The 27,601-nt window shown below is 41.0% G+C and overlaps 1 protein-coding gene across 2 annotated transcripts in view; it reads right to left on the bottom strand.

Annotated features, from left to right (window-relative positions):
- The window catches only part of PLCB1 (phospholipase C beta 1), a 341,583-nt gene that overhangs the window by 131,714 nt on the left and 182,268 nt on the right, over positions 1 to 27,601 (bottom strand). For both annotated transcript variants that reach the window (XM_039569803.1, XM_039569804.1), the window contains exons 4-5: positions 7,538 to 7,678; positions 1,539 to 1,618 (exon numbers count right to left, since the gene is read on the bottom strand). In XM_039569803.1, the coding sequence (XP_039425737.1) occupies positions 1,539 to 1,618; positions 7,538 to 7,678 (221 nt within the window). The remainder of the gene's footprint in view (positions 1 to 1,538; positions 1,619 to 7,537; positions 7,679 to 27,601) is intronic.

Raw genomic sequence — 27,601 nt, 5'->3', positions numbered from 1 at the left:
CTTGCCTGCGACTGAATCTACACAGTGTGTCCAGTGACTTCATCTTTAATTAATATGGCTTGAAAAACTGCCAAAGAATAGCTCCAAACAAAACTGGCTCTACTGTACTGTGTGATGACACATTTCTGCTCCGATCTGGGCAGGAAAAGGCCCATTAGGTACAGCCCCAACCCTCCCCACCACAGACCTGTCAGCAGAGCCCTGCGGCCACCTGCGGATTTGAGGGGCAAGGAAATTGTAGAACCAAATCACTGTTAAAACCCATCTCCAACCTATGGAGCTGAAGGAAGTCACCTGCTCAGGTGAGCGCATCGCCCACTGCCAACATGCAGAGCCATTAGGAAATGTTAAATGTTCCAATCCATCTGGGATTTTGTTTGCCTAATACATCCCTGCTGTCCCAATAAACCATTATCAGACACAAAGCTGTAGTTCCAGCCACATCCACTGTTCAGAGCTGCCTCAAGAATTTCTGTGGACTCCAGCTGCTCCAGGACAAACGCTGTGAGAAGGAAACACACACCCACATGTGCACATCCCTCCTCCCCAGAACAGGCACCTATGATTCTGTGGGATTAAAGTTAAGCACTTCGGAACACTCTGACCAACTATGGTGCAGCTAATGAAATTAGCCATTCATACCCTCACAAAGCCCAGGAAAAGGGGGCGTTAACTTGCTTTTTGGATGGAAGGAACTTTTAGGAACCTAAGTTTAGTATTTAGCTGGACTGAGCCCCTGCCTGTGAGCAGGGAAAAGTGTTAGGGGGACACACTAAGGTGACTTTAAGCAGCTAACTCCTAAGCTGGGGAAGGTGCATCCCCTCTTTTAGAACCCCGAAAGGCCAGCGAGTACCCAGTTCAACACCAGCACTTTCCGGCAGGCTTTGCCACGCTGCTCTCAAAGCTGTCATTTATACAAAACTGCCTCAGCCCACACACTTCTCATCAGTTGAGAATTGCTAACCTCAAGTTTAGCTCTCTTCCCTTTTAGGTGTGTATTTCACCCCAAACATTCTGACAAACAGCTTTTCTACCTCATAGAGAGCAACTCAGAATCTGCCCACTCTGCCAAGCAATCCAGAGGAATGGAATCCCAGCCTCTCTCTCTCTGGATCACATGGAAATCAGAAAGACCGGAATGAGGAAAAGGGACTTCTGGCATTTCTCTTTTTTTTGTTATCAGTAAAATCCAAAAAGGAAAACAAACCAGAAGCAAGTCAGTCCAGAATATTCTTTCTTTTTAAATGGAGATCTGCAACCCACAGCTGAAGCTACCACTATACAAGGGGCAGGGAGAATTTAATTCTGGGTTTCTTTGCAATGATTTAAGTTTGCAAGGAGAACCCTAAAAAGGATTTTTGTTTAGATGACTTCTAGATAACAGGCTTTTTAAAACCGTAAGAACAAGGACCTGTGTTTACAGAAGTGACAAGTCACCAGAGCAGAAACAATAGATGACAAGGTGAGTAAGAAGCAAGGAGGAAAATGACGCAGAGAGAAGAGCAACACCCACAGCGTGACATGCGAGGGCCACTTACGCTTTTTCCAGAAACGCGTCCCTTGACATGTTCTGTGCCAACAAATTTGTTGCCAAACTGAACACTTCATCTGACCATTCCTATGAAGAGAAAAAGTGAATAAATGAGGCTCCGTTTAGATATTTACTGACACAATGCAAAATATTTTTTTTAATTATGCTTTCAAAGAAAAGGGCCTAATTAAAACCTAAACTTGATTTTTCCAATTACAGCTTCCCTCCTCATTTGTGAGACCTGATTCTTTCATGCTGCAAAAAAAATGAAGGCCGTTACAAATTAAAGTACTGACTCTATACAAGATCTTACCAGCCAACATAAGAAAAAAGCTTAAAAGAACTCCCAACCAGCAGAAATATACAGGAATACATTTCAATTACTCTGGTGTGCAAGGAACATGCAGCTCCAAAGAGCTCTTTCCCCCTGATTGTACATCCTTACACTGTGGTCCTATCCCTCACTAAATTTTTTTCCCTCTTCCCAACGTAGGGAAGAAATGCCATAGAATCATGGAATGGTTTGGGTTGGAAGGGATGCCCATGAGGATCCAGTTCCAACCCCCTGCCACAGGCAGGGGCTCCTTCCCCTAGACCAGGTTGCTTCACATTGCTCAATTCCTTCCCTTGCACCTTTCCTGGGGTCCCAGCATGGCTGATCCATGATTATAATGCAAAGTTTAGACTCCCAGAGTCTCTCCTGCAGCTTTTCATTGACAACTTCAGTGCATTTTTCCTTTCTGAGTCGGTGCTTATTCACAATCTTTAATTGCAAATCTTTTTAATCACAACTGCAGTTTTGGCTTGGCTTCGTTTCACCCCATTAAAAGAAAGGGAAGAAAACAAGCAGTGCCTTTGCAAACAATGTGATTTTTTTGTTTTAGTTGACAAAGCTTTCTGAGTTTTGTTCCAAACTAAAATTATGCTTCCTTTCGTAACAGTCCAAATCCAAGATTCCCACTGCTACACTCTTTGGGAAGTATTCCCTTCTCCTTGGCTTTTCTTTTTCCTGAGGAAAAATAAAAAAAAAAAAAAAGAAGGAAGATTTCATTCTGACAAAAATGGATAGGGATGGGAAATAGCACTGACTTCCAATGAAACAAACGTTCCTGTGTCTCTCTGGAGCTTATTAGCTTGTTTTATCTAAAAAGCCTCATGTTTCCACATGACCAGGAGATTGATTTGAGAGAGGTTCAGAAGCTGGGGGGTTTTTCCATCGTTTTTATGTGCGAAGGTTTTTTCCCTGACGTTATCAGACCTTGTTCCTGAAACTGGTCTCGCACCACTGCTCCCAAGGAGGAATAGATAAGGCTGCCTGTATGCCCAGTGTTTTAGTGGCCTTTGATATCCTTCAGCTCTCGGATCCTGAAGTCCATCCCTTCCACCACCTCATCCCTAAGCAGCTGACATAACACCTCTCCTGTGGCTGGTGTTTCTGGAAGAGAAGCCTTCTTCCCTCGAACAGAGACTTGTTCTGGAGGCAAATCAGTGCTGCTGAGATAGTCCTCCCCTCCACCTTCTCAAGACCACTGCCATTTTTCTTCTTAAATTGTTTTTCCTTCTTAGGTCTAGTTTGATAAATCAGGAGTGTGAGAAGGCAGAGGAGGAGGAGTCCGGTTTGTTAGCAGCACAACTGCTTTGCTGTGACTCTTGGAACAGAGAGCGTATTAAGTGCAGCATCTGTTTTTCTTCTTGGCAACTCATTTTTCCAGGCTCAAAATAGGCTCATCTTGTAAACACTGCTTTGTTTAGGCACTAATAATAGCTGCTCAAACTTCTCCCTGTGACACTAACGGCTGCAGAGATTAACAGCAACACAAAATATTATTTAGAAATTGAAAATACGCTGGCTTTTAACAGATCTTGAAAGACTGTTTTCATCTCGCTGCTTCTGCTGGGCTTGAAGCTGAAATATTTTGTATAAAACAGAGGCAGGGCGCTTCAAGAGTACCCCACAGGCCCAGCTCTTCCTTTTCTTTGTCCGAATGCTTGTTGACAGGAATGTAAGGGGAACTCGCTTATTATGTGCCTGTCACACACATTATTTATATAAGCAGTCTTGCCATTTGTTCCATTTTGTTCCTTTCCTGGATCTCCAAGGCAATCCCATCGCTCTTGCCAAATATTCCGAGGGCTACCTGCAGGCTGAGCCATTTCTAACCAGGTCACGAGCAACACTTGCTCACTGTCTCTCCCATTTTAGGGTCCAGCCACCCCAGAGCCACAGCCAAAAAGCCAAGATCAGAAGATCTGCCAAGGATCACATCATCTTTCCAGCCGCTGATCTGAACCCTTGGCAGGAGGGGGAACAACAGCCTTGAGGACAGAGCTGAAAAAAGAGAGATGCTTGGGACTGACTTTGATGGGCTCTCACCAAGCTGAGAGTCAAGATGTGCCTTGCTGCTTCAGCTACCAAATGGCTCCATTTCCTTGGGTTTGCTGCATGGCAGAGAGCAGAGCCCACACTCCAACTCTTTACCAGCGATTCCAGCAGACAGCGCTGGCAGAGAGCACTCCAAGGGATGGAAAGCTGCTCTGTGTGGAGAGAAAACAGCCAACTGTGGGAAGGTTACAGCAGCCTCCGGATCACCACGACGCTGCAGCCTCTGTACAGATGTGACACAATGGGAAAATATAAATGTGGCATTTTGGAACAGGGCTGCAGCAGTGCCAACAAACCCGGCACTGATCCCATCCGGGAGCGGAAGGACCCAGCCTTCTGATCTTCAACTCCGAGCAAGTCACATCCATCATGATAAGAGCTTCCTGAACTTGATCCCCTCTTGGCTCCGTCCTGTCATGCCAGTTCATCTTCTATCATTCCTGTGAATTTTGCTAACGAATAATTCAGCTGTTCTGTGCTTCGGCAGGTAGCACATGAGCAGCAGCTCATTTGGAAATGTGCTGCTCAGTGAAGTAATCCCTCTTCCACTGCATGCATAAGGATTCCATAAAACACTCAGTGCAACAGAAGAGATGAGACCTTTTTTATAAGAAAAGGCAGCACAGTCTTGAAAACACTTCCTTCAAATCAGGACTGACTATGTGTGAAGGCAATGTTCCTCGCACATTTCTTTTTGGTGGGAGGTTAACAAAGCAAGCTGCTGAAACTCTAAACTTTCAGAATTTTATTTTAAAAACCCCGTATCAAATGGATGTGAATTTATGTGGCTTGCTTTAGCATTTTATTCTACTGATCAAGCTCTTACATACAGTGGGGAAGCTAGAAAAATAAAGATGTATGCTGGAAAGAATAGTATAGCGTGACTTGTGAATCATCCTTGATGACATCATTTTACTTATGGAGGAATTCATCAGCTCTTAGTGATGCCTTTTACCCAAAGCTCATCAAACCGAGGAGAAACAGATTTCCTTGGGCTCTGGACAGGGGCCTGTATGGCCAGGATTGGCAGTGCAGAAAGAAGAGAGCTGGCACGAGAAGCATGAAAGAGAGTGAGAGGAAAGAGATGGGAAAAACAAGATGTTCATTTTTGAAGCTACTGGATTTGGGAAGAGAATGAACTACTCTAGAGCAGACAGAGGTTGATAGGTTAAACTTCTTAATGCTGGGAATGGAGACAGAGAAAAAGAGCATTTGCTCAGAGTAGGGTTTGAGAATAAACCTTTGCTGCTTCTCTAGCACTCTGTGGATGCTCACAAATAAATCCTACCCCAGACAGGCATTCTCAAATGACAATGAGCGAGCGCTCTCTCAGTGCTGCTTCTCTTCCCCATCAGGACACACCTTCCTGCCTGCCCTTCAGACCAGTGCCTGATGGATTTCAAGCTGCATCCCTTGAACAAACCTGGTGCCCTTCAGCTCACCACTGATGTGCTTTAAACACCAGTTAGCTTCTCCCGGAGGAATGAACAGAAACCAGCACACTGACATTTCTATTGAGCACATCTGAGGCAAGCTGAATAACCCAAGACCTGCATTTTCCTAATTTCCCCATAACTTGGCCAGGGGATGTGACAAGCAGAGTTTGTAGCAGAAAAGGCAGCCCTCTGCAAAGGGAGAAAACCCTATAACTGAGTAATTTTAACTGCCTCATTAAGACCATTACAGTTTACTTTGCCTTTCTCCTTAAGGGAGGTCTGGTCAACATTTGCCACACAACTTGAATAAGGTATCACAAATGAAAGGCTAACCAAAAAATATTCATGCACTGAGAAGGAAAGGTGGGGGAGATTTCCATTGGCACTTGATTTCCCTAGAACATCAGAAGGGTCAAAATTTGCAAGTGTGGCATTGAAAACGTCTTGTACTGACATTCCTCCTCAGAGCTCCCTGAAGAGATGATTTGTGCCTGATGTGCTTATTACAACTTCAATATAAAGACCAATAAAGACCAGATTCTGTGTTCTGGGTCATATGAAGTTGGAAAACAGGTTAAAAAGGGAGGAATTTTTAGATGTGTTCAACAGTGATCAAAACTGTTTTCATTCAAACAATCAGGACACTTAATGTGACCTCAAAGCAAGCACAGTTAATCTGCAATGCCTTAAAAACTGCATCCCCAGGCCATAGTGCCCAACTGATCAAATATTAATTTATTTGCTCTATTGCTTTTACAAATAAAAAGGAAGACTCAGATTTTTTGTTACTCGGATGGTAGGACTTACTCAAGATTTAGAGCAGCCAAGCTTTTATGATTTTATCCACTGTATTTTAAGGTTCCATTATCAAACAGAAAATAGCCCTAAAATACCCATTTCTGTGCTGTTTTAGCAAATAGATTATGGCTCACTGACCGCTGGCAAGACAGGAAAGTGAAAAAGAAGGACATAAGCTTCTGATTTGGGTGATTTTCCCTGCTCCTTGATAAGGGACAACAATTTCTGCTGGTAAAGCTTTAGCATACCTTTTCATTTTCCACCATAAACATAGCTCCTTTTTTTCCTGAAGAGTTATTTCAATCACTTTCATTTCTGCAGTGTTAAGGTTTCTCACCACCCCTGTGGAGTACAGCTGTGCACTTTCAAGTCTGAGGACAGCACTTCCTTCTCAGCTGTTCATGGACCACCACAAACTCTTTTTGTTTCTATTCTTCCATGTCAAAAAAAAATTGGAAATCATGTTTGTGCCAAGCTGTCCAATTGGCTAAAGAAGATTAGCAGAAACAGAAATTTGGCAAGCAAAAATGTCCCCTCCTAGCTGAAGGCTTTCATCCTATGACCTTTTTGCACCTGGTCTAACAATCCTTGTTGCCTGTGAGGTGACAAAATAACTCCTTGCTGTTGTTAAATTACAGCAGGCTGCAGAGAATCTCTTTTTAGCACAAGCTAGTGAACTCCAGGATGTAAAAATGCCCGTAGGAAAGTGTTCTGTGCATGGATGTCTGGAGGCTGGGATCAGAGCATACCCATATGAGTGGAAGTAGAAAGAGGAGAAGCTTTGGAATGTCTGTTTGAAATAGATAAAGCAAAGAGCTCCCACTTCATTAAACAGTACTGAATTCTAGAGAAATTGGAAGTAGAAGGAAAAAACCCAAGCCCAAAATGTGTACTAATCTCCGTTGTAGTGGCATGCACCACTGTTTTATGTTGTGAGTTGGAAAGAGGGACCTGATGGACCAGCATGGAAAAAGTACTTTCCTAAGGCAATGATTGACTCCGCAAGTCTTATCAAGGGCTCTCAGCAGGCAAAATGGGATGCTACTACTGAAATATATTGATGTGTGTTTGGGGAGCCACAGGGTAACATCTCGTACCCAAGTTAAAATTTGTGTGCACCACTATTTTCACAGTGATTATTTGGGCTTCACAAACAACATTCTGAACATGAGCACACTTATCAGGGGCATAAATCTTGCTGAATAAACTCCTTGAAAAAAAACCAAAACACAAAAAGACTGCACATTTCTTCTCTGGAACTGAGTGGTACAGCTCCAGAAGAGAACTGCAGTTCACTTCACAGCAATTCCCACTTTCATCTCATTTATCCGTATCTCGAAACAATACTTCCCAAACCCGAATTTGATATGACAGATGAAGATGTGTTACCTTTGCTATATCATCTTGGAATGCCACCAGGTTCAAGTAGGATATATTGACCAGGTCTGGGCCATACACAACAGTTATCATCCGATTTTCCAGCCGACCTCCTGCGTTCCCAGCATCCAGCAGCTCGCGCAGCTTCGGATCCTGCAGGTGAAATAACGACGAAATAATTAAAAACCTTTTGCAAATGTATTACACTAAAAGAGGTGCAAAAATTGCAAATACTTCCATTTTGAAAACTTGTGTTATTTTGAACATTTTCAACATGACGGCACTAGGTTCTGATCCAGTTAATGGCTCATTAAAATATTTACAGTTATTAACCCAGAATAAAAAGGAAATCACTGCTGTAAATCCTTCAAAGCCTTTGAGCTCTATATTGGTGCTGTACAGACTCAGAGCTGTCCAGCTGATGGCTGCACATTCCTATTTTCAGTTATTTTGCCTCAGAAGTTAAGCAAACACAAACTGTGTTGCTTGTCAGAACAACACAATCTGTCCAAAGGCTACTGGCCTCAACAGAGAGATTCCCTGTGATTTTAATGAATTTTAAATAAAACTGAAAATGAGAACTCAGTTTTTCCTAAGGAATAAAGATGACTTCTGGAATTAACTTTCTTAAACACTATGAAATGAATAATGGAATTTTAGCATTGCCCTCCTCTTTCTTCTTCATGTTCAAAAGGTCATGTATTATTTAAATTATTAGCTAGATTCCATTTAGATTTAGCTTTTAGCCTTTTCCCCCCAGTTTATATCTAATACAGAATCACAGAATCATTTAGGTTGGAAAAGACCTTTAAGAGCATCGAATCCAACTGTTCCCCCAGCACTACCAAGTCCACCACTAACCCATGTCCCCAAATGCCACATCTACACCTCTCTTAAACCCCTCCAGGGATGCTGACTCAGCCCCTCCCATGGGCACCTTGTTCCAGCCTCGAGAGAAGAATGACTAACACTTCTGTGAAGGAAAGGTACATTCAATGATTTTTATCAGCTATTAACAGCCTGAACCTCAGCTTCATTGGCAACCTAAGCTGTGAGTAAAACCCTCAGGTTATTCGGTGACTCTCCTCGGTTCTATTAGACTGCACCATTTCCCAGAAATGCACTCATTGTGTTTTAAACTAAGAAAACTGTTTGGTCCTTGGCCTCGAGGTGAAGTTTATAAAGACAGATGAAAAGCTGCCCTGCATGACTGGGTTCAGTCCTTTGAGAAGGGCCCGTATAATGTGAAAGCTCAGGTTTCCTAGAAGGTAAGACTTTTCAGTCTCCTGCAAAAACTAAAAAATGGCCAGCAAACAGAATCTCTGGGGGATGACAGATTCTGTGTAGAGATCAAATTATTTCAAAACTGACACAAAAATCTACTGCAGTTTACATTTCACTCTCCCATGAACCTTCTCCCCCCACTGCCTGTATATGTTCAGTGTTTGTGGTATTCTTAATATTTAATAACTTTTTGAATAAGTGTCTGAATTTCCACGAATTGATACCAATTAAATTTAATATAACAAGATTAAGATGACAAAAAGGGCCAATTTTCAGGGATCTTGCAGGAAATCCTGTACCAACAGGACATCAATCTAAAGGGCATCACCTGACTGGTATCATATCTTCCTGGAGGCAATGGAGCTGTATGTGTGTTCATCAAACACTTCACCAAGTTTAGGAAAGCATTTTTGGAGCATGAGATAGAAACTGGAAAGAAAGTACAAGGCTGTCTATCATAAATGTGAGTCTCTTTTAACACTTGGTATGATGGCAAATGTTGCAGGAAAACAGACAGAATAATCCTATTTAAGGGCTCTGTAAATGGAATATCATTGTGCTCTGAGACAAAGATGCTTTCGTGGGTAAACAAGTTAATCACAGGCTTTCACAGGAGAGAAAAACAAGAGAGGGATACAAAAATAGTAGTTATGTTTCAGAGATGAGGATTCAAAGGAGAAAGACAAAGAAATGGTATCATTTAGATCTAGGAGAAGAGCTAAAGAAATGCCCTGCAGTTGCTAAGTCAGTCATGGTGTATTACTAGATGGGTTACTTTCTCTTTTATTTACAGGCTGGATGTTACAAAGCTTTGTTTTATGTCTCCGGGAGATGAGAATCCATCTCCTTTTTACCCTCTACCGTTTCAACCCCCAAATCAGACAGATAAATGCCTCTGCTCAAGGGCCTGTCTGGGAACAGCATCATTCTTTCTGGGCTCAGACAGAACAGGACTGTCTATCTGCCTTCACTCCCTTTCACATCATTGTCATTCCTCTCTCCCTCTCCTTGGCTCAACCTCCTGCTCACAGTTTCACTCCGGATGATGAACTGCAATCGTAGCAACAAAAGAAGAGAGAAGATAACCTTTTTCTTTCGTATTTACAGTCGGCCAAGGGATGTCTCAGTGATGAATCACACCCCAGTTAGACTAAGATACGCATTAGCCACGCACCACAGAATAAAAAAAGAAACATATTTGAAATGAGATGCCTTTTCCAAGCAAATTCATCAAAAGAGAAATTATCTAGCTCTGGCTCGGTAAGGTTTGTAGAAGCGCAAAGTAAGTGGCAAATCAAGCAATGTGAGTATGAATTTGATTTTACAAACCAAAGACTTTTTTCACCAGGTTTTACAGGCAAGCAATTAGGCAGACCATCCTCTTTGGGTTGCTGTGTTTGAATGACAAACATTGAATTTCTCTTTCTGTTTAAGACTTGTCTAGCAAAGTTCGAAGCACACAGTCCATTACTGCAGTGCATTATCCAGCCACCATCCAGCAGCTGTTAATAAAGGGAATACACCACATGTCCTGGGCTGTCTCAGTGCAACCTATGTGCTCCATAGACTCAAAATACGTATTTTTATAGCTGGTTTCAAATATATTTTTTAGATTTTATATTTTTAAGTTCAGTGCAGGAGAATAATGTTGATGTTAACATGATTCACACCCTCTTTGACCCCTGCCTTGGGTGTCTTTTCCCTTGAGAGGTGACAGATGCACTTGTCAGTGACAACCTCGCCCTTAGCTGATGATCTAGGTCATAATTAGTCCTTAGATCTGAAGTTCTCATACACCAAAGCCCACTGCCAGCTCCCACATTCCTCATGAACAGCTCTGCTCCCTTGTTACCACCCTTTGCTGCAAACACTCCTAAGGAGATGAGCAAAATATCCTTTTATCAACATCTTGAAGACTATCAGTGCTCTATGAATCAAAGCTCTTTTTAAAATGTCAGCAGGTTTTCCTGTGGAGATGGCAGGAAAGCACACGGGAAAAAAAGCCAAACCAAGCAGCAAGACCAAATTTAGCTTCTTTTAAGTAAAATGGATTATTTTGATTTGGATAATTCCATTTTAGGAAATGACACCTAAAAGCCTGCTGCTGTTTCGAGCTGTGGCTTGGGATAAGCTCTTTGCTACACTGGGGCCTTATTAGCAACATATTGAGCTCTTTGATGGACACTCAGAAGAATTACACCTATTTAATATTGATCACAGCAATTTCTGGAACACCTGAGCTACTGAAGTTTGGGAACATGCCCATGGGATGGCCAATAAACAGCAGCTGTTGGCAATACCCACATAACTCATCAAAGTTCCCTTTGTAGCTCAACATTTTAAGTCTTTCATGTTTCCTGACAAAGGAGCCATCCCTTTGCTTCTTCCAGTCAAAAGGCCCAGGGGTCAGCTTGGTTTTCCCCTTCCACTGGAGTCCAGTAGGAGCTTCAGCTCATGCACTGGAAGTGCCTGAAGACTGCCCCAGGATCAGGTCAGGAAAATCAGTGTTTTGATTGGGACAATGCTTAAATTCCTGGAGGGAGATGGAATTTGTGAGCAGGCAAATATGGAGGTGGTGATAAGGATGGTGTTGGCAGCACAAAGAGCTTTAAAATCTATCAAAAATCAAATTAGTCATGTTAAATTGAGGTTAGAGTTTGGCTAGAGGACTACCTGCTCATTTGGGAAAAAAAACCTTCCCTATTTGGCTTATCCAAGAAAATATACCTTAAATCAGTGGGAAATAGAGAATAGTAAAAAAACTCACTAGAAACATTAAAAAAATTGAAATAAATAAAAGCTTATGGAATTCCTACAATTTTCACAAACAAATGCAAAATAATGCCTTTTTGTTAGAAACCAGGGTCCTGTAGACAGATGGACAAAAACAGATTTCAATCAGACTTCCAAAACTTTCTCCCGCTGTATTTCTCTTTCGCTGCCAATCTTAAGAATAACATAAACTTAGAGAGGCACCTCAGCCACATTACAATCTCTGCTTTCACTGTGACTGGTGTTATTAAAATGTAAGTCTTAACCCTGAAATCCCAATTAGTGTGTGCTCTGCACAGCTCAGCAAATACCGTAACATCTTTTATTAGTATCACCAGCTCTTTAAACTTTCTTCTTTTCTGAAAACCTGCAACACACCATCTGTCTGTGGAAATGTTCTGGTTTTTTCATCCACAGTTATAAAAGGCTGCCATGAGGTTCTGTGGCACTCAACACTGATTTCATCACACCAGGGAGCAGCAGGTCAGGCCCCTTTTCTTACTGATGCTTCTCAAAGCAGCAGCACCATCTCAGAGAGCAGCTTCTGATCCCTTTAAAAAGGAAAGGAATCTGTGCAATGCTAAAGATTAAGATTTTCCTCGGGGTTTGATAGTTAAAGAAAACGTGATGGCCAAACCAGATGATTATCAAGAGAATCGGAACAACTTGGGTTGCTGGAACAGGTGTGCAACTAAATATCGGAAATTTCTGGTGAAGACATTTAATTTACAATGCAAAATATTCTCAAAACTATTTTACAGAGCCATAAGGGTACTTCAGAATTCTCCAGACTGTTACTATCAAAGCCTGTATGAATACCTGTAACTATCATGATCCTAAATCATTGTATTTATGTCTGATAACTTCAGGAGAGATTTGAAGCAAAAATGGCACAGACTTTCATCTTAGTTTCCTGCTCATCAAAGTGAGATTTCCAAGCATTCAAGAATGCATTTATACTTTTCTAGCTCTTTATGCATCCCAGAAGAGGGAATATAGAGGAGGAAAGAAGCATAATTAGATAGCTACATATGCAAAGAGTTTTCCAGGAAACACTTGAGGTTGAGGCTTAAATTAAACAAAGAACCTTGCTAAATTAGGACTTTATATTGTGACTCCATTGAACTCCCACAGATTTTCTACAAATAGAATAACGTCTTGTCTTCAAGAATTCTTTATCACAGTGTTTATCAACAAAAATGTAAATACATGCATATATATAGATTGCATGGATCTCTCATAGATGTGACCCAGATTTCAAAATACCAGCTCTTCACACTTTTAGCACCAGGTAAGTTGCTGGTCTAGGGGCAGTAAAATAGGAAACACTGAGTGACTCCTAAAATCAAACCACTTACCCCTGTGGCTAGCTAAGGATTCCAGCTGAGTTCCCAAGCCCCAGCTCTGCTGCACTGACCCAACCAAACTCCTCAGTGCAAGCTGCCTAGCACAGAACAACTACTAAAGGTAGGAATTGCTTTCTAAGGCTCTCGAAATGATTTTGTACTACCTGTGGTACCTGAAGCACGCAGCTCTGGTCTGCAACAGTTCTTAGGTCCATGATGATACCTACGAGTTGCTTCTCATCTTTGTGTCTGCACAAGCCTGACCCTCAGAAACAAAATGTCCTTCTTTAACTGGCTGAAATTCACTGCTAACAATCCCCACGAAGATTTCACAGCTGGTTCCAACACCCTTTGTGTCACACATCACTAAGAACTTCCCATCAAGTGCAATGACAGACTCATCCTTCAAAGAAATCTTTCTTCTCTCCCTCCTTTGTTGAGAACAAATACAAAACTCTCAAGTTTATCTTTCAGCAATCCCTCTCACTGATTAAGGAGAATATCCATCCATGGGAACTACATCGACAAAACTCAGTGACAAGATTTTGTCTGTCTTAATGACAGTCACGTGAAATGAATACACTCCAATTACTACATCAAAGATATTCCAAACAGTGTTCTCCAAACTCTCTTTCATTACACAGAATACACAGGAAGCTTGATAGTTAAATGGATTTACTAATATCGAGTTATCCTTACCAAAATTGTTGTCATTAAACCAGAAATATATTTCGCCTAATAAACGCTGCAGTATGGTTTTATTGCAAATAATGTCTTCCCACATCTCACAAAAGAGTATCAGATCAATACATAACCAAAATATTTGCAAATAAATGTCTTCTCCTTTCTAAGGTTTCAGAATGGATTCCAAATTTGTCATGATATCACCATAGCTACCTATCCACAGAAATAGAGCCAGGATCTTGTTTAAACACCCAAGTCATCCAGGCACCATTTCTGTGCAAAGCAAGTCAGTGTGCACAAAACAAGAGGAATTTTCTTTAAAAAATGCTCTCAATCATCTGAACCGGTCTCAATTTGGCCATCTGCTCAGTTAGTACAGTGGAATATTTCTGACATATAACACAGTATGAGGTAAAAGGAGTCAGAAATGCTTTAGTCAGTCCCTAGGGAAGGAGATCCAAGGCATCCACTGACTCCTGCAGATCTGGTACATGCAGCAACCCCAGATACCTCAGATGAAACTGAAATATCTGTTCTTCCCACAGATATTGTCAGGGAGGACAGGAGACCCTAACTCACACCTCAAACAGCCAATGCTGATTAACCTTCTCCATGAAACACCTAGTCCAGAACAACGGTTGTTTGCCCTAAAATAGCTTCATCCAATTCCATGCTTGAAGTAAGAGCATCAATACCTCAAGTTTACCAGGATCAGGTTATGAGGAAGAGTAAAGATACTTCTTTTTCTGTGATGTACAACTTTTGAGGAAGAGAGAGTATGTGCCAGCTTAACACATATTTTTCTTTGGCAAAGGAATAACAGGGAGCAAATCTCTGCCTGTACAAATGAACTTTGGAAAAGAGAGGACTATGTCAATAGGCATTTCCAAATATAATTCCAACTGCGAGCTCTGAAAATGCAGGATGAATTCATGCTTTCTACAATACCCACACTGCAAGACATGGATTATTTAAAAACATAAAATGTGAGTAATCAGTATTTTTATAATACTTAGGGACATCCCCCCCCAAAAAAATCAAGTCCTCTGTCAGCCACCACACCAGGAGGACAGAACACATCCTTTGGAAGCTCACAGAGCACACCAAGCTGGAGGCAGCAGCTGATGTGCTGGGCAGCCAGGCTGACAGCTCTCTTTCAACCTGCAATTTTCAATGACACCACAATTTCTGTACCAGATGTGCTGCAAAAGTTTACTGGAGCCAGAACTATAAATTCCCTGATGGATATTCAGTGCCACTTCTGGTGAAGATACTACTTACAGTACATAATCAGATCGATTTCTGGGTGAAAAGGGAGAGAGATACCCAAATGATATCTATGCCATATACAGTGAAACCAGGATTTTCTCTGAAATACAAAGAGAATGAAGTGTGTGTGCTGAGGAAAAGCCAGGGACAAAACCAGGACCACCTCATTCCTCTTTTTCTGACCTTTCTCACAGTTCAAGTGATCCAAATCCAGCTTCCCTGGGTCTCTCATGCTCTCATGACAGAACATTAAGCAAATATTCAGCCTGGATATTTTTTTAGTTTTCCATCTTAGTGTTCGTATTTCTCAAGATGTTTTTTTCTAGGTTCATGGTACCTGAGTTTTAAATTGTCTGCAAGACTGTGTGTTCTAACAAAAAACAAGTGACAGTATAAACCATCTAAGTAAAATCAGACCAAATGTGGTGTTTTTCAGTGCTTTTGGCTGTGGTAGTGATTAACATGAAAAAACTTTACATGTCACAGTGTAAATCTTAATTTCTATGACAACTCTAAAAAGGTGACGAATACGAAGCAGCTACAACCGTTCAGAACCTTCCTCTAGGTGTTTGCTAACTCATGAACATTTTTTACCAATTTTTATCAGCTACAGATGGCTCATTATTTTAAAGATGACCTTTAAATACACACACTTCCTTTCTCTGCTTTTCCTTCCTCAAAATTCCATGAGATTTTCTTCAATTTAATTTTAAAGGAAGAGATGAACAGAGTGCAGCGAAAAGAAACTTGTCTCATTTTCATGTGACTTTTATGAACTCATTTTCTTTGGTCTGTACGAGGCTATTGAAAAACCTATAAAAAGTCTTTAAATTAAATGATTTCTACAGCAACTTGCACAGCACCTAAGGGCAGGAATAGCTGGAACAGCAGCTTAATTTTCACTTATCTATAAATCTCACATGCATTGTTCTTCCAATTCGGAATTGCTGTGTAGAGTTATTTTAATAGGGTTATTTCAGAGGTTGAGGTACAATCAGCTCCTCATTTATCTGGCATTTGTAAAAATCTGAGATGCTTGAAACAAGCTGAATGAGAAGTATAGTGGGAATCCCACCACGCTGCTCTGGAGTGCTCCACAAGGGCTGCAGTACAATCACTTGCATTTTAATGCACTATTTTTTTTAGCTGGTGGAAATGTGTACATCCAGACGGCCTGAAATGCTGAATGCACCAACTACCCACCCCACACAAACAGAACAGATGAAACACGGAAAGCCAGAATTGAAAACATCTGACTAACGAGCTGCTTATTATTGCAACATTTCAGACACACTCATCAGCAGAGAAAAAAACCAAAGAAATAACAAGAGAAAAGCCTGCATGCCATGCCAGCAGTATTTTGTTCTCTCTTACCTGTCTGAGAGATGCATTTTGGTGTCATTTTTTTCAACTACAAAGTCACGTGGGATGCTTAATGCTAAAGGTTTCAATTTACCTGATTTTAATTATTGTAAACACTCACTGTTCCCATTACCTTTAAGTATTTAATTCTAGGAAACTCATTTGCAGCATAGGAAAGAAAAATAAACCATTTCAATGATGATGCAACAAGAGTTGAAATTGTTTCCTCCTTGGGCTGTAGCAGCTACTCAGCTCCTGCAAATCAGACCGTGAGCTCAGAACAGGCTCTTAATGGCACATCTAATTAATTATTGATGGCTAATGACGAGTTGTCCTGCACTGTCACATGTCACAAAACTTTCACTGCTCCTTAGTACATACAATTCAGAAGCAGAAATACATGCAGACACTTGACATCTACAAACTGGTGCCAAATTAGCCAGCATAGATGAACTTATTTCCTGCAGATCTTGATGGAGTTGTCCTGGTTCCTGGTGACAACACAGCTTGATGGGAATCAGAGCCAGGATACCACAAAGCCAAGGGACTTGACTCTGACAATCCATAAAATCAGCTAAAAACCACATGGCAAAATCATATGGCAGATATCACTGCCTCGGATGGTGAAGTTAATAGAGAAATAGTAACATAGAATAAAAAAACCAAAATTCTGTTTTAAAACTTGGTCAGCTTCAACTTACTCCAGAGAGGACGATTTTCTCTAAGTACGTTTTAACTTTTAAAATAAGTATCTAACAGAAAAAAATGACCAGAAATAGGTTCCTGGTTTAGAAGACAACATGACTACTGAAAACAAAAGTAGTAAAATCTACAAGGAGTATGAGTAAGAACCACAAATATGTTTTTCTGGCTGAGGAGAGAGAGACAACAGTGAATAAATGCAGAAACTGGATTTGGGTGGTTTAACGACAGATCAATTTCACCACCTGTGAAAGAAGAGGAAACACATTCAGTCACTGCTAGGAAAAGGACATGCAAACACTGATGTCTTCGGCAAGCAGCTGCAGAGAGGAATTCTTCAAGGGATGCCATGGACATTATTTTAAGCCCTTGGTTTTGTACTCCACTGTTTTGAGAACTAACTGGTGAAGGGAATATAAAAAGGGCGGCTGGATCAATTTTAAATCAGGCTCGAAGAACACAACACATCAACTTGCTGATGAAAATCCTGAGTGTCACATACTTGTGAGCAGCCAAACAATGTGAGAATACCGAGACACAGGAGAGGAAAGATCAGTTCAAGCAGAAAGTGATGGAAATGGTCCCAAAAAATCCAGATGCAAACTTTTCAGTGAGCAGCTTTGGGCATCTGAATTATCCACATGTGTTCTAGAACCAAAATTCACTCATAAATACATGTTTCTGCCTATACATCTGCAGATACAGAACACTCAGACAACTACAGCAAACTTGGTCTTTCAAACTTCTCCATTTCTATCAGCTTTCCTCGTGGCTCATAGGGAAAGCAACAGGGACAGCAGGTGTTGCTCTTTAAACAGCAGACATTTCTCAGTGAACACTTCTGCATCCCTGATATCCATGGATGGCTCTTTTCCACAGCAGAAATAATTAAACTCTGGGAAAGTGCAAGGAGTCAAAGGATATTTTTCACTCCAAAACCTCACAGGATACTTGACTAAGCACCGACACCAGGTGATGCACTGAAATCAAGAGATAACGGGAATTCTGCACTAATGCACAAACTTAACAACTCTCCTCAATTCAAAGAGGTTCACCTGGGCTTACAGGAGTTGAGAAAGGGCAAAAAGTGGCAGAGGAAGTTTAACAGTCATTAATTGTTTTTGAAGTACCTTATACAAACCATGACATCTTACAAAGAATCCAATTTCTTACATTCAGAAAGTAGATCAGCGCTTCTCTTCCAAATCTCACTTGCTAAGTGCCAGAGAGACTCCCAGTTATCCAAGAATTTAATGAACTAAATCCAGCCATTTAAGGCTGTTTCATCTAGATAAGAAGTTTTCCAGCTTGAAGGATAAAACAGCGTTAAAGGCAATGGAAAATAAACCACACTTTGATGTGTGTAAACTACCCAAGCAGATAGTTAATTATAAAAATCAAAATTTAGCTGGGGGATGTTGAGTAAACAGGTTTGGCAGGAGAAAGGAGACCAGAAAAGAGTAGAGGAGGCTGGAAACGTCCAGCACAAACTCCAGGCCACACTTTGTGCTCCCCCTCTTTGCTGCACTTCCCAAAGATCCCCAGTGGAGCACTTGACTTAGCAAAACTATGAACTCCATGGTTTGACCAAAATATTTCTGAAAGGTTACAAAGTTCAGTGTTTTTTGAAAAGGGAATTACAAATATTTTGTGCACATAAGATTATGGCACTGAGGGTACACTTCCTCCAACTGGATCCTTTCCAATATATCCTTGGGAATACAAATAGTTATAATGGACGCAGTTTGGAAAGGGATACTCTGCAAATATGAGAATATTCTAAATGTCACTGTCCCAAAACAACATCATTTGACACTGGGTTTTAAATACACAGTTCACATAAAGATGCATTAATACCTTGCAGTTCCTGAGTTCTTTTCCCCTCCCTGCTATCCTTTAATGGGAAATAGGGAGACAAAACCTGGACATCTCTAGTGATAAGAGAGGTGAAAAATCCTGAATTTCAGTTTCTTCATTTCCTCCCTCTGTAAACGGAGTTTTTCTCTCTTCTCTAAATTCTACTGAATTTCATTTTTCATATATTCTGATAAAGTGCTCTTGCCTCACTGAGAGTGTTAACACAGCAGAAGTCGGGTTTTTTGCCTTTGAATGATTTTTAGAAGGAAGAATAAATGTATGCTTCATACTTAGACATCTGAATAAACTCTGAAGTGATGAAGCACAAAACCTCGTTGCATTCACATGAGCAGACTTAAGACTTTCCGTTCCTTGCCTGCTTGTGTTGCTGAGATGCTGCTTTGAAAAGCCACCAGAACCATCCCCCCATCCTGGCTTACAGCAGGAGGAGATCTTGCAACAGAAAATGGCACGATTCCCTTTACACATTTATACCTCCTGGAATTTAAAAGCATCAAATACCCCTGGGTAATAATTCTGGCGGCATGGCAGAGCTTCCCACTGGCCACTTGTGCAAGGAGTCTGGGAGGAGTTTGGGAGCAGAGGGTGCAGTTTGGCCATCCCCCACCAAGCAGCTGCAGGGGTTCTGTCATGCCATCTACACCCATATTTATACTTTGGGGTTTTTGTAATTCCGGCCCCCTCCAGAGCAGCCTCTCCTACCAGCACTGTCACTGAGGTGTTGCTGTATAATTTTTCCCTCTAGATTTCAATGTATAATGTCTCCCAAGCCAATCCACAGGTGATGCCTGCCTTCCTCTGTTGGGAGCAGCAATGTGCCTTAGGTCTGCTGAACATTTCAGCAGCCTTTGAAGAGTTATGAAGATGCCAGTTTCAGCTCTGTGGAGATGTGTGTGGCTGACCACGGAGTGGATACAAAGCCAAGGAGCTGGTGTTAAATGATGGCAGCTGCTTGCCCCAGGTCAGGGCCTCCAATCACTGCAGCACTGAATTGCACATTTGGGCTGCTCTGGTGCAGCCTTATTACTGTGAAGAAATGGATCCTCAGAGCTAAGGTGCTGCACTGCCTTTCTATCCTTTGCAGTGGGATATTCAATATTATCCTGTTGTTTCACAGCAAGCAAGGAATGGCTTATTATACATATATATATTTTTTGTAGCTACGAAATGCCTATAGAGGCTTTCTGTAATTCCCTGCTGTATTCAACTGTTTTTATTACAGAAAGCTGAATCCCAACAGTGCTTTGAAGAAATCTCCCAAGCCTGTGAAATGGGACCCTCCCAGCAAAGCTGCCTGGACTGACAGTGACCCCCAACCCCTGCAAACCAGTGTGAGTCCCCTCCAGATAAAAACCTTGTGTGTAATGGATTGGTGCTATAAATAGGGAGATCAATAGAGCCTGGAGTCAGCCTGAATGCTTAAATTAATGATTCCCCAAAATAGCAGCAAGACAAGGCCACGTGGCATACACTGGCACCTACCTGAGACTACAGAGCGTGAGCAACACAGGGTCAAAGTCATCTATGGACCTTTTTTTCCTCTTTTCCATATAATTTAGACACTTCAGTAGGTTAGGATTTCTTTTATTTGCTCAGTGGGCTTATTTGAAAAAAATCCTGTCTAGCAATCTGTAATCCTTTGAGAATACAGCACATTTCTTACATAATATATATATATATATAAAATAACAAATACAATTTTTTATATTTCTATAACATAATTTATATTGGCACCACCATCTGGTTTTACTCTTTGTACATGGTGGTGGTGCTTGTGGCATTTGCCCCTTTCTGTGGCTGTGCAAGCACGACTGACAACAGGGAATCAATTCTCAGTAAATTTTTTGCATGTCTGTTTTGATTCTGGTTTTCATCCCAGCTCATAACTAAGCTCCTGGAGGAAGGGAACAACAGTATGTTTTGAAAGAGGGATAAATGTAACATAGGGAAATGTACAATTTGGGCAGGAATAAAAGTACAGCCTTACACCTTCCCCTGGAAAAACCACCTGTGCCAATAAAACAAACGGTGAATGGAAGTGTGCTTGAGCAGCCCTCTGGGCAGAATTCCCAGCAGAAATTTATTTCTGGCTTATCAAGTTTCTAATCAGTTTTTTAAACCAGGCTACTGAATAGGCGTGATTCTCCTGAATGGTAGGAAATTCACTATGGAGACAGAAACTTTCAGGCTGCAGTGGATATTATCTACCCAGAAATGTGACCTACAAGACCTTGAACTGCAGCTCTAATGAGATACTACAGGAGCTTGTCCACAACCAGAATTGCACTCATGATTCAAATGGATTTAAAAATCAAATTTAAAGACCAGACTAGACAAAACAAAAAATACCCTACAAACAAACAAACAACCCACAAAAGACCCACAAACCAAACCAACAACCAAAAGACCCCCAAGCTACTACTGCTGGGATTTTCAGTGTTAATACAAAGGAATGGAGAAATTATAATGGGGAAAATTTTAAAAAATATAGAAAGTTGATAGAAAGGACAATTGACACAAATAAATTTACTGCTCTCAAATCAGTTTTCTGGGATCTTTATCAAACACACCTTAATGTGTTTAGCACCATCAGAGGGGTTATACCCTACTCTGATACAGCTTTTCTATGCTCGCCCTCAATAAAATAATATTTCCATGTATTGGGTGAGTTCTTGCCTCAGTGCCTGATCTTTTCTCCTGCCATTTGAAGTTTTTCTTGCTTCTTCCACGTGTAGAAGACATCTGATGATATCCACATCTTCTGTCAGGGGTGCTGTGATCTTCATAAAGCCGGAAAGTGCCATCCACAGTCTGGCTTTGACACCTTCCAAGGCAAAGCTCCACTCTTCTTGACAAATCTAGTATCTAATAATACCCTCCTCCATCTTCCTGCCAGTGCCTCTTCTAACTGCTGTTTCCATTTCTTTAGGCTTTGTTCTTTGGATCTCTCTCTGCCTTTCTGATGTTTGGGATAATAAATCCACCTACATTATCCTCCATTATATATTACAAGTCAAAGAAAATCATGGCCCGGTTCTCAGCTGTTGGTCTAAGACTGTGAGAGGAACACTCACACAACCCACAAGGCATGGAATTTCGAGAGGGTTCTCCCTGTTATTTAGTGTTATATGGTAATATCTGAATGACCTCCATTCCCTGGACACCCTGTTGGGTTCAGGAGGTTTGGCTCAGATCAGTCCCTCTTGGGGACTGTGCCACACATGGAGGGAGATCCTGCACCTTCCTTCAGAAACCTGGAAGTGTAACTGCACGTTTGTGCTCCAGTGAAAGGAATTAATTAGATGGATAAGGAAAGCACAGAGCACAACAAATTTATTTGCTTTTTAGTGGACTCAGTACAAGCTCTGCCTTCGGGATGAGTGAGCTGCTCCAGAAGGAAGTCCTGCAGGAACTAGGAACGGATCTCAGCTAACTTTGTGATGAGCAGAAAGCCTAAATCTCACACCTTAAAAAACGAGGAAAGGAAGAAACACTTCCATGGACACAACAACATGAGCTTGCTGCTGCCTCTCTTGAGGCCCCCTGCAAGATCCTGCCCAATGAAGTACAAAAACAAATACTGAAAAACAAGATCCTATTTTTTTAAAGCTCAGAGCAGCTCAACATGTTGTTTCCCCTCAGACCAAGTGTCAGCAGCAGCAGAGCAAATACCTGACCAGAGCATATTTTATTAGATCAGGTGTCAGGCAAGTTCTCTTTTCCCTTAAAAAAAACCCCTATGGCTACATACCAAAAAAAGGGAAAAAAGAAAAGCAAAATAGGACAGACTTTTCTACAATGAAGATTGCTTTAAAAAGCTTCCAAACACTGAATTAGTGCCATTAATGGAAGCACTATGCAAAAAGACTTAGGAGATGCTGAATGTAAGACAGAAAGGGCTGTGCTCAGGACTTTGGGAGTAAAAGAGCATTTGGGATAAGCTCTGCTGCTGCTCTTTCAGAAGCTGTGCCACCGGGAACACGATGTTAATGCCTCCTTTTGTGAATAATCCCATCGACTGTAGCATGAAAAGTCCCACATCCACAAGACAACAAAGAAAAGCAGATGCTCACTGAATACAGGAGGAGCTAAATAGGTGTGGGCTGCTTTAATGAAATATCCTTGGGGCAAAGGCTGCCCGTGGACACTGCAGTAATTAATCTGGCAATACTAAATCAAGCCACCAAGAAGCAAAGTGATGCCCCTTCCTCCTCGTGCTTCCATGGAGCTGATTCCTCTGGTGATCTTTAGTGGGAGCTCTGCAGAAGAGGGAAATGAGCCAAGACATGAGTGGGATGGGTTGCAGTTTACCCCGAAATTTCTGGCCTAACTCCCATCCATGGTGGGAGCAAAACACTGGGGCAGACAATGACCTGAGGCACCTGAGCAGCCCTGGTAAAATCAGTGCACTGTAGGTTCACCAGGAACGTGCCCAGAAACTCCACTTTGGGTTTGTTTGGGCTTTTACAAGGACTTCAATTACTTTTACTCCTTACACTACAGACTTTCACAAAAAAAAAGAAGAAGTGGATTTTTTTCCTGCTTTAATGCACCTGTTTCTGACATATTTCTTTTGGAAAGGTGTGACATTTTAACACGGGCTTATGAAGAAAGAAATGCTATTTAGAGAAGGGTATAGATTTTTGTAAGAGCTCTGATTCAAAAGGAGCTGAAAATAAGCCCTTAAAATCTTTGAAGAATTCTATTGCTGAGGCACAAAATACTTTAAAAAACTGATTATTCTTCAGGCAATAGAAAAAACAAGTAAGTGGCTTTGATATTTATAAGACAATGTAGACAATGTCACTTGCTTTTCCCTTTCCAAGCCTTTTTCTATGTATTCAGACTTTAAAGTAGCAAGAAGTCTCTCCATATTTTCCCAAAATAACACAAAAAAAGAAGTCTTTCCTAAGAGATAAAGAAGTGTTTTCTGTTAACCCCCCGGTGTCTGGGAAGAAAGCAGCAGAAAAGGGGATGGAGAAGAAGTCTCACACACCTGAGACAGTTTTTCCAATTAGGACATTTCTCAAGAGTAATTTTTTTACAGTGGCTGCCAGTTGTTTACCTGAAAGTCTTTCTCAATCTCTCTGGACCTTTTCGTTCCATTATTCTTTCTGTATCACTACTTCTTGCCATAGAAATTCCTCATTTGCCAAAAGATATCAATTCTGAAATCAACCTTATGAGAGAAAGTGGTAGATCTTAGATAACACCATCATCTACGGTACCATGGATGTAACATCAGTAATTTAAAGCTTTCAGGGTGATGTGTTTTCTCATTTTCTTTTTTCTTTCCCCCAAGAGATCCCTACTCTGCTGTATTTCAGTTCTTTTTCCTTCAAATTTCTTTTAAGAGCCCCCACATAGTTGATTTCCCTGGATCATTGTTTCAGCCCATGTGGCTCTCACTGTATTCTGTCTTCTGTGAATTTCAGCAGCTGACATCCTTCATTTTCTTTGGTTGAAAGGAAAATTAAATATACACCATTTAATCAGCCTACATATGCTCCAGTTTTCCTTTGTCCTAACTGTTCGGGTGTAATAGCTTGGGTTTTATTTGCTGTTAACAGGCTTGTAATTGTTTTTGATAAAATAATGCAGTGTTTGTTCAGCTCTGCAAAACAGAAATGCATCAAAAGATGAGTTTTGTGTACAGCCATTACATGGGATAAAGAAGGGTTCAGCAGCTAAGTGCTCCTAGTCACTATCAGATTAAATTAGTACATTTACCGAAGTTCTAAAAGGAGAATATGAATTTTGAAGTACTCCATCAAAGTGTACCAAGTTGTTAGAATGCCATTTGCTATTATTTATCCACGCTCAGTCTTTGTTTAACACTCCTGTAGTTCCATACTCACAACACTGTCAACCCCAAGTAGGCAAAAAAGCCGTGAGTCACCTCCCTTTCACTGAACACAGCTGCTTAAAATCCAGGAGATACATGATCACTGCTACTGATGCTACTGAAAGAGCCTGGATTATATCCCTGGGCTCAATGTTTAGCTGCTGGACAGCTAAAATTATAGGAGACGAACTTAATTTCAAGGAAAAGAGAACTGAAGTTCTCAAATGTTTAACAACCTTGGAAAAAGAACTTGGAGGCACAATTTGTGCACCAGAAAGTTTCCCATACCTGTACAATTTTGCTCATGTTTACAGAAAACACTGAACAGGAAAGCCAGATATGAACAAAAACCATGAATAAGTCAGGTAATTAAGACTTTGAGAAAAACACAGCTTTTTTTTTCAAGCAATTTTACTGCAATGATTTGCTGTTCAGATTTTGCATAAAGATATTTAGGGATCCATTCCAAAATTAGCTTTTGACATCTTACAGAAATGCTGCTTTTTCTATATAGGTGACAGCAATATATATTAAATAATGGAAATTTAGGCTCTCGAATTCAAATGTCTCTCTGGTGTGAGAAACAGCATTAAAATTAAGCAGTGGAATTCCTCATTAGACAGCCCACAACACAAGCACAAGAACAAGAAACTTTTCATTCAGTAAACCATATGTCCCTAAAAATACCTGGCCAAGCACCAAATTATCCAAGGTGCAGTTCTCAGACTTTCTTCCCCAGCACAGCAATTATGCCTCCATTGTACTCTAATCTCTTATTTTTAGCAATGATTGTATCCATACAAAAAGCTGATTAAGTTCTCATCAGCATCTGGCACAACACAGGCTATTCTTTTACAGGTAACCAAAAGCTGCCCTGACTTTTTCTGCCAGCAAAAATGCTCCAGTGAGCAATTCAGGAATATTTATCCCGGACAAACGATTGTTCTCCTGCTAACACGCTGACGTATCTTGAGATCAAACTGTAAGAATAAATTTCAACTCCTGAACGGTGAAAAGGTTTTGTGTGGAGCCTGTACGCTGCCTCCCTTCCCCTTGGCAGGATGCCTTTCCAGATAATTGCTGATTTTTAAATACTAAAAAGTGTGTCCTGCTATTGCTAAGCACATTCCTGAGGCAAAAGAGAAATGGGGAAAAAATATGAGGATTAAAGCAAAGTCTCTAAAATCTCACTTTTGTTAGGGAATAGAAATAATGTTATGCCCTGAAAGCCTATGGAAATCACAGTGTGTTATTTTGTTCTCTTGTTGGCTGGGGGATTTTTCCCCTCTGAAAATGTTAGCAAGATGACCCTCACCACTATTTTATGAAGCAAAACAGAAATCACAAGTGTTTCCTATTTAAAGTCTGGAGAGCATCTTGTAAGTTCAGGCTCTGATCAACAACTCCTGAAAAATCCTCACCAAAATCATCACCTTTTTGGTCCATGGGAGCCACAAATGCCCCAAACTAAGATGTTTCCTCAGCTTTCAACTTACAAACTCCTTGCTATCAGAAAAGCTGTAACTTTGCTGCAACTAAAAAAAAACCCAGAACACAAGAAAACAAGAAACCTCAAACAAACAACTAATAAAACTCAAGAGAAAAGCCATCTTCCTGAAAGCTTGGAAAACCAAAGCCTGATCGAACCTGGACTTGCAAAAGTGCTGTTTCTGTACAACCTGCTGCCATTAATGCAGCCCTGTCACCTGCCACCTCCCAGAGCTTCACCCCAGAACACCCCAGTCCTGGCAGCCCTGTTCTGGCTGAGGGTGCCTCCCCGTGGGATAACCCACAGTTCATGGCTAGTAGGAACTTCCTGGAGAAAGAAAAAAAAAGACAATAATATTCTTTTTTTTCCCCCAATGAAATATCTGGAAATTTTTGATCTGAACAAAAACAAATTTAAATTTGCAATATCCGCTTTGGAAGTTTTTATTAATTCAGAATGTCTTTAGTGGCTTTGTTTATTTTAAAAAGCCATGCAATACTCTTAGTGCACAATCACATCCTAATCCATAATTGTATTAATCACATTTTAAATGACAAGGACATCTGTGATCAAAGAATCTCATCTTGTTTGAATCACAGTAGCTCCTGATATAACCTGACACTGATCTAGAGCAGAAGAGGCTTCAATGTTAAAAACAAAATCCGATTCACTGTTAGCCTACAGTTATTTTCCTTTCCTGTTAATAATTCCAGTCCTTTCCTATTAAACCACACTAGATACATCAGGCAGATTCTCAGCCAGAGGCATCTGTAAAGTATTCAGGTCTAATCCATGTCCAATCCATTCAGGAATCCCAGAGATAACCTGCAACTCCTTATATACTGGCTCTGTCCGTGGATGATCATTTCACTTCCTCATGGGATGCAAAAGAACATTTCTGCTCCCCCAAATATCCCCTTAATAACCCATTTTTAAGAAATTACTTTAAATTGTACATGGTAGCTCAACGTGACAATCCTGACACCACTTCTAATTCTGACTGGAATTCTTTCATTTCTCCTTTTCCCAAGTTCACAAACCCACTTTATTCCAACTTTATAACTCAATTCAGATTTTGGCAATCCCATGGTCATTACATGGCACATGCAGTAGGATGCAGTCCAACACACTGGCATTTTAAGTGGCTGTGGAAATTGCCTCCCGAGGGTTTTTCTAGCCCAGGCTTTGTCCCTGGATTTAGCAGCAGCATGATGTTCCCATGATACATGAAGGGCTCCGCACTTATTGCTTCACCAGATTTCCAAGCTGTTTGTTCATTCTGCTGGGTTTACTAATTGTGAGCCCAGCGAGCTCAGCCCAGGCTGTAAAATACCAGCTAATTAAAGCTACCAGAGAAAAGGAGTGGGGAGATAATTTCTCAGTGTCTTGATCCTCAGGTATGACAAGCAGCAGCACCGGGGCTGCTTCCTTGCAATTACAGGAGC

This window comes from Corvus cornix, chromosome 3 (assembly GCF_000738735.6).
Source record: "Corvus cornix cornix isolate S_Up_H32 chromosome 3, ASM73873v5, whole genome shotgun sequence".
Taxonomy (NCBI): Eukaryota; Metazoa; Chordata; class Aves; order Passeriformes; family Corvidae; genus Corvus; species Corvus cornix.
Note: the sequence above shows the minus strand (reverse complement) of the source record. Positions and strands in the feature narration are given on the sequence as shown.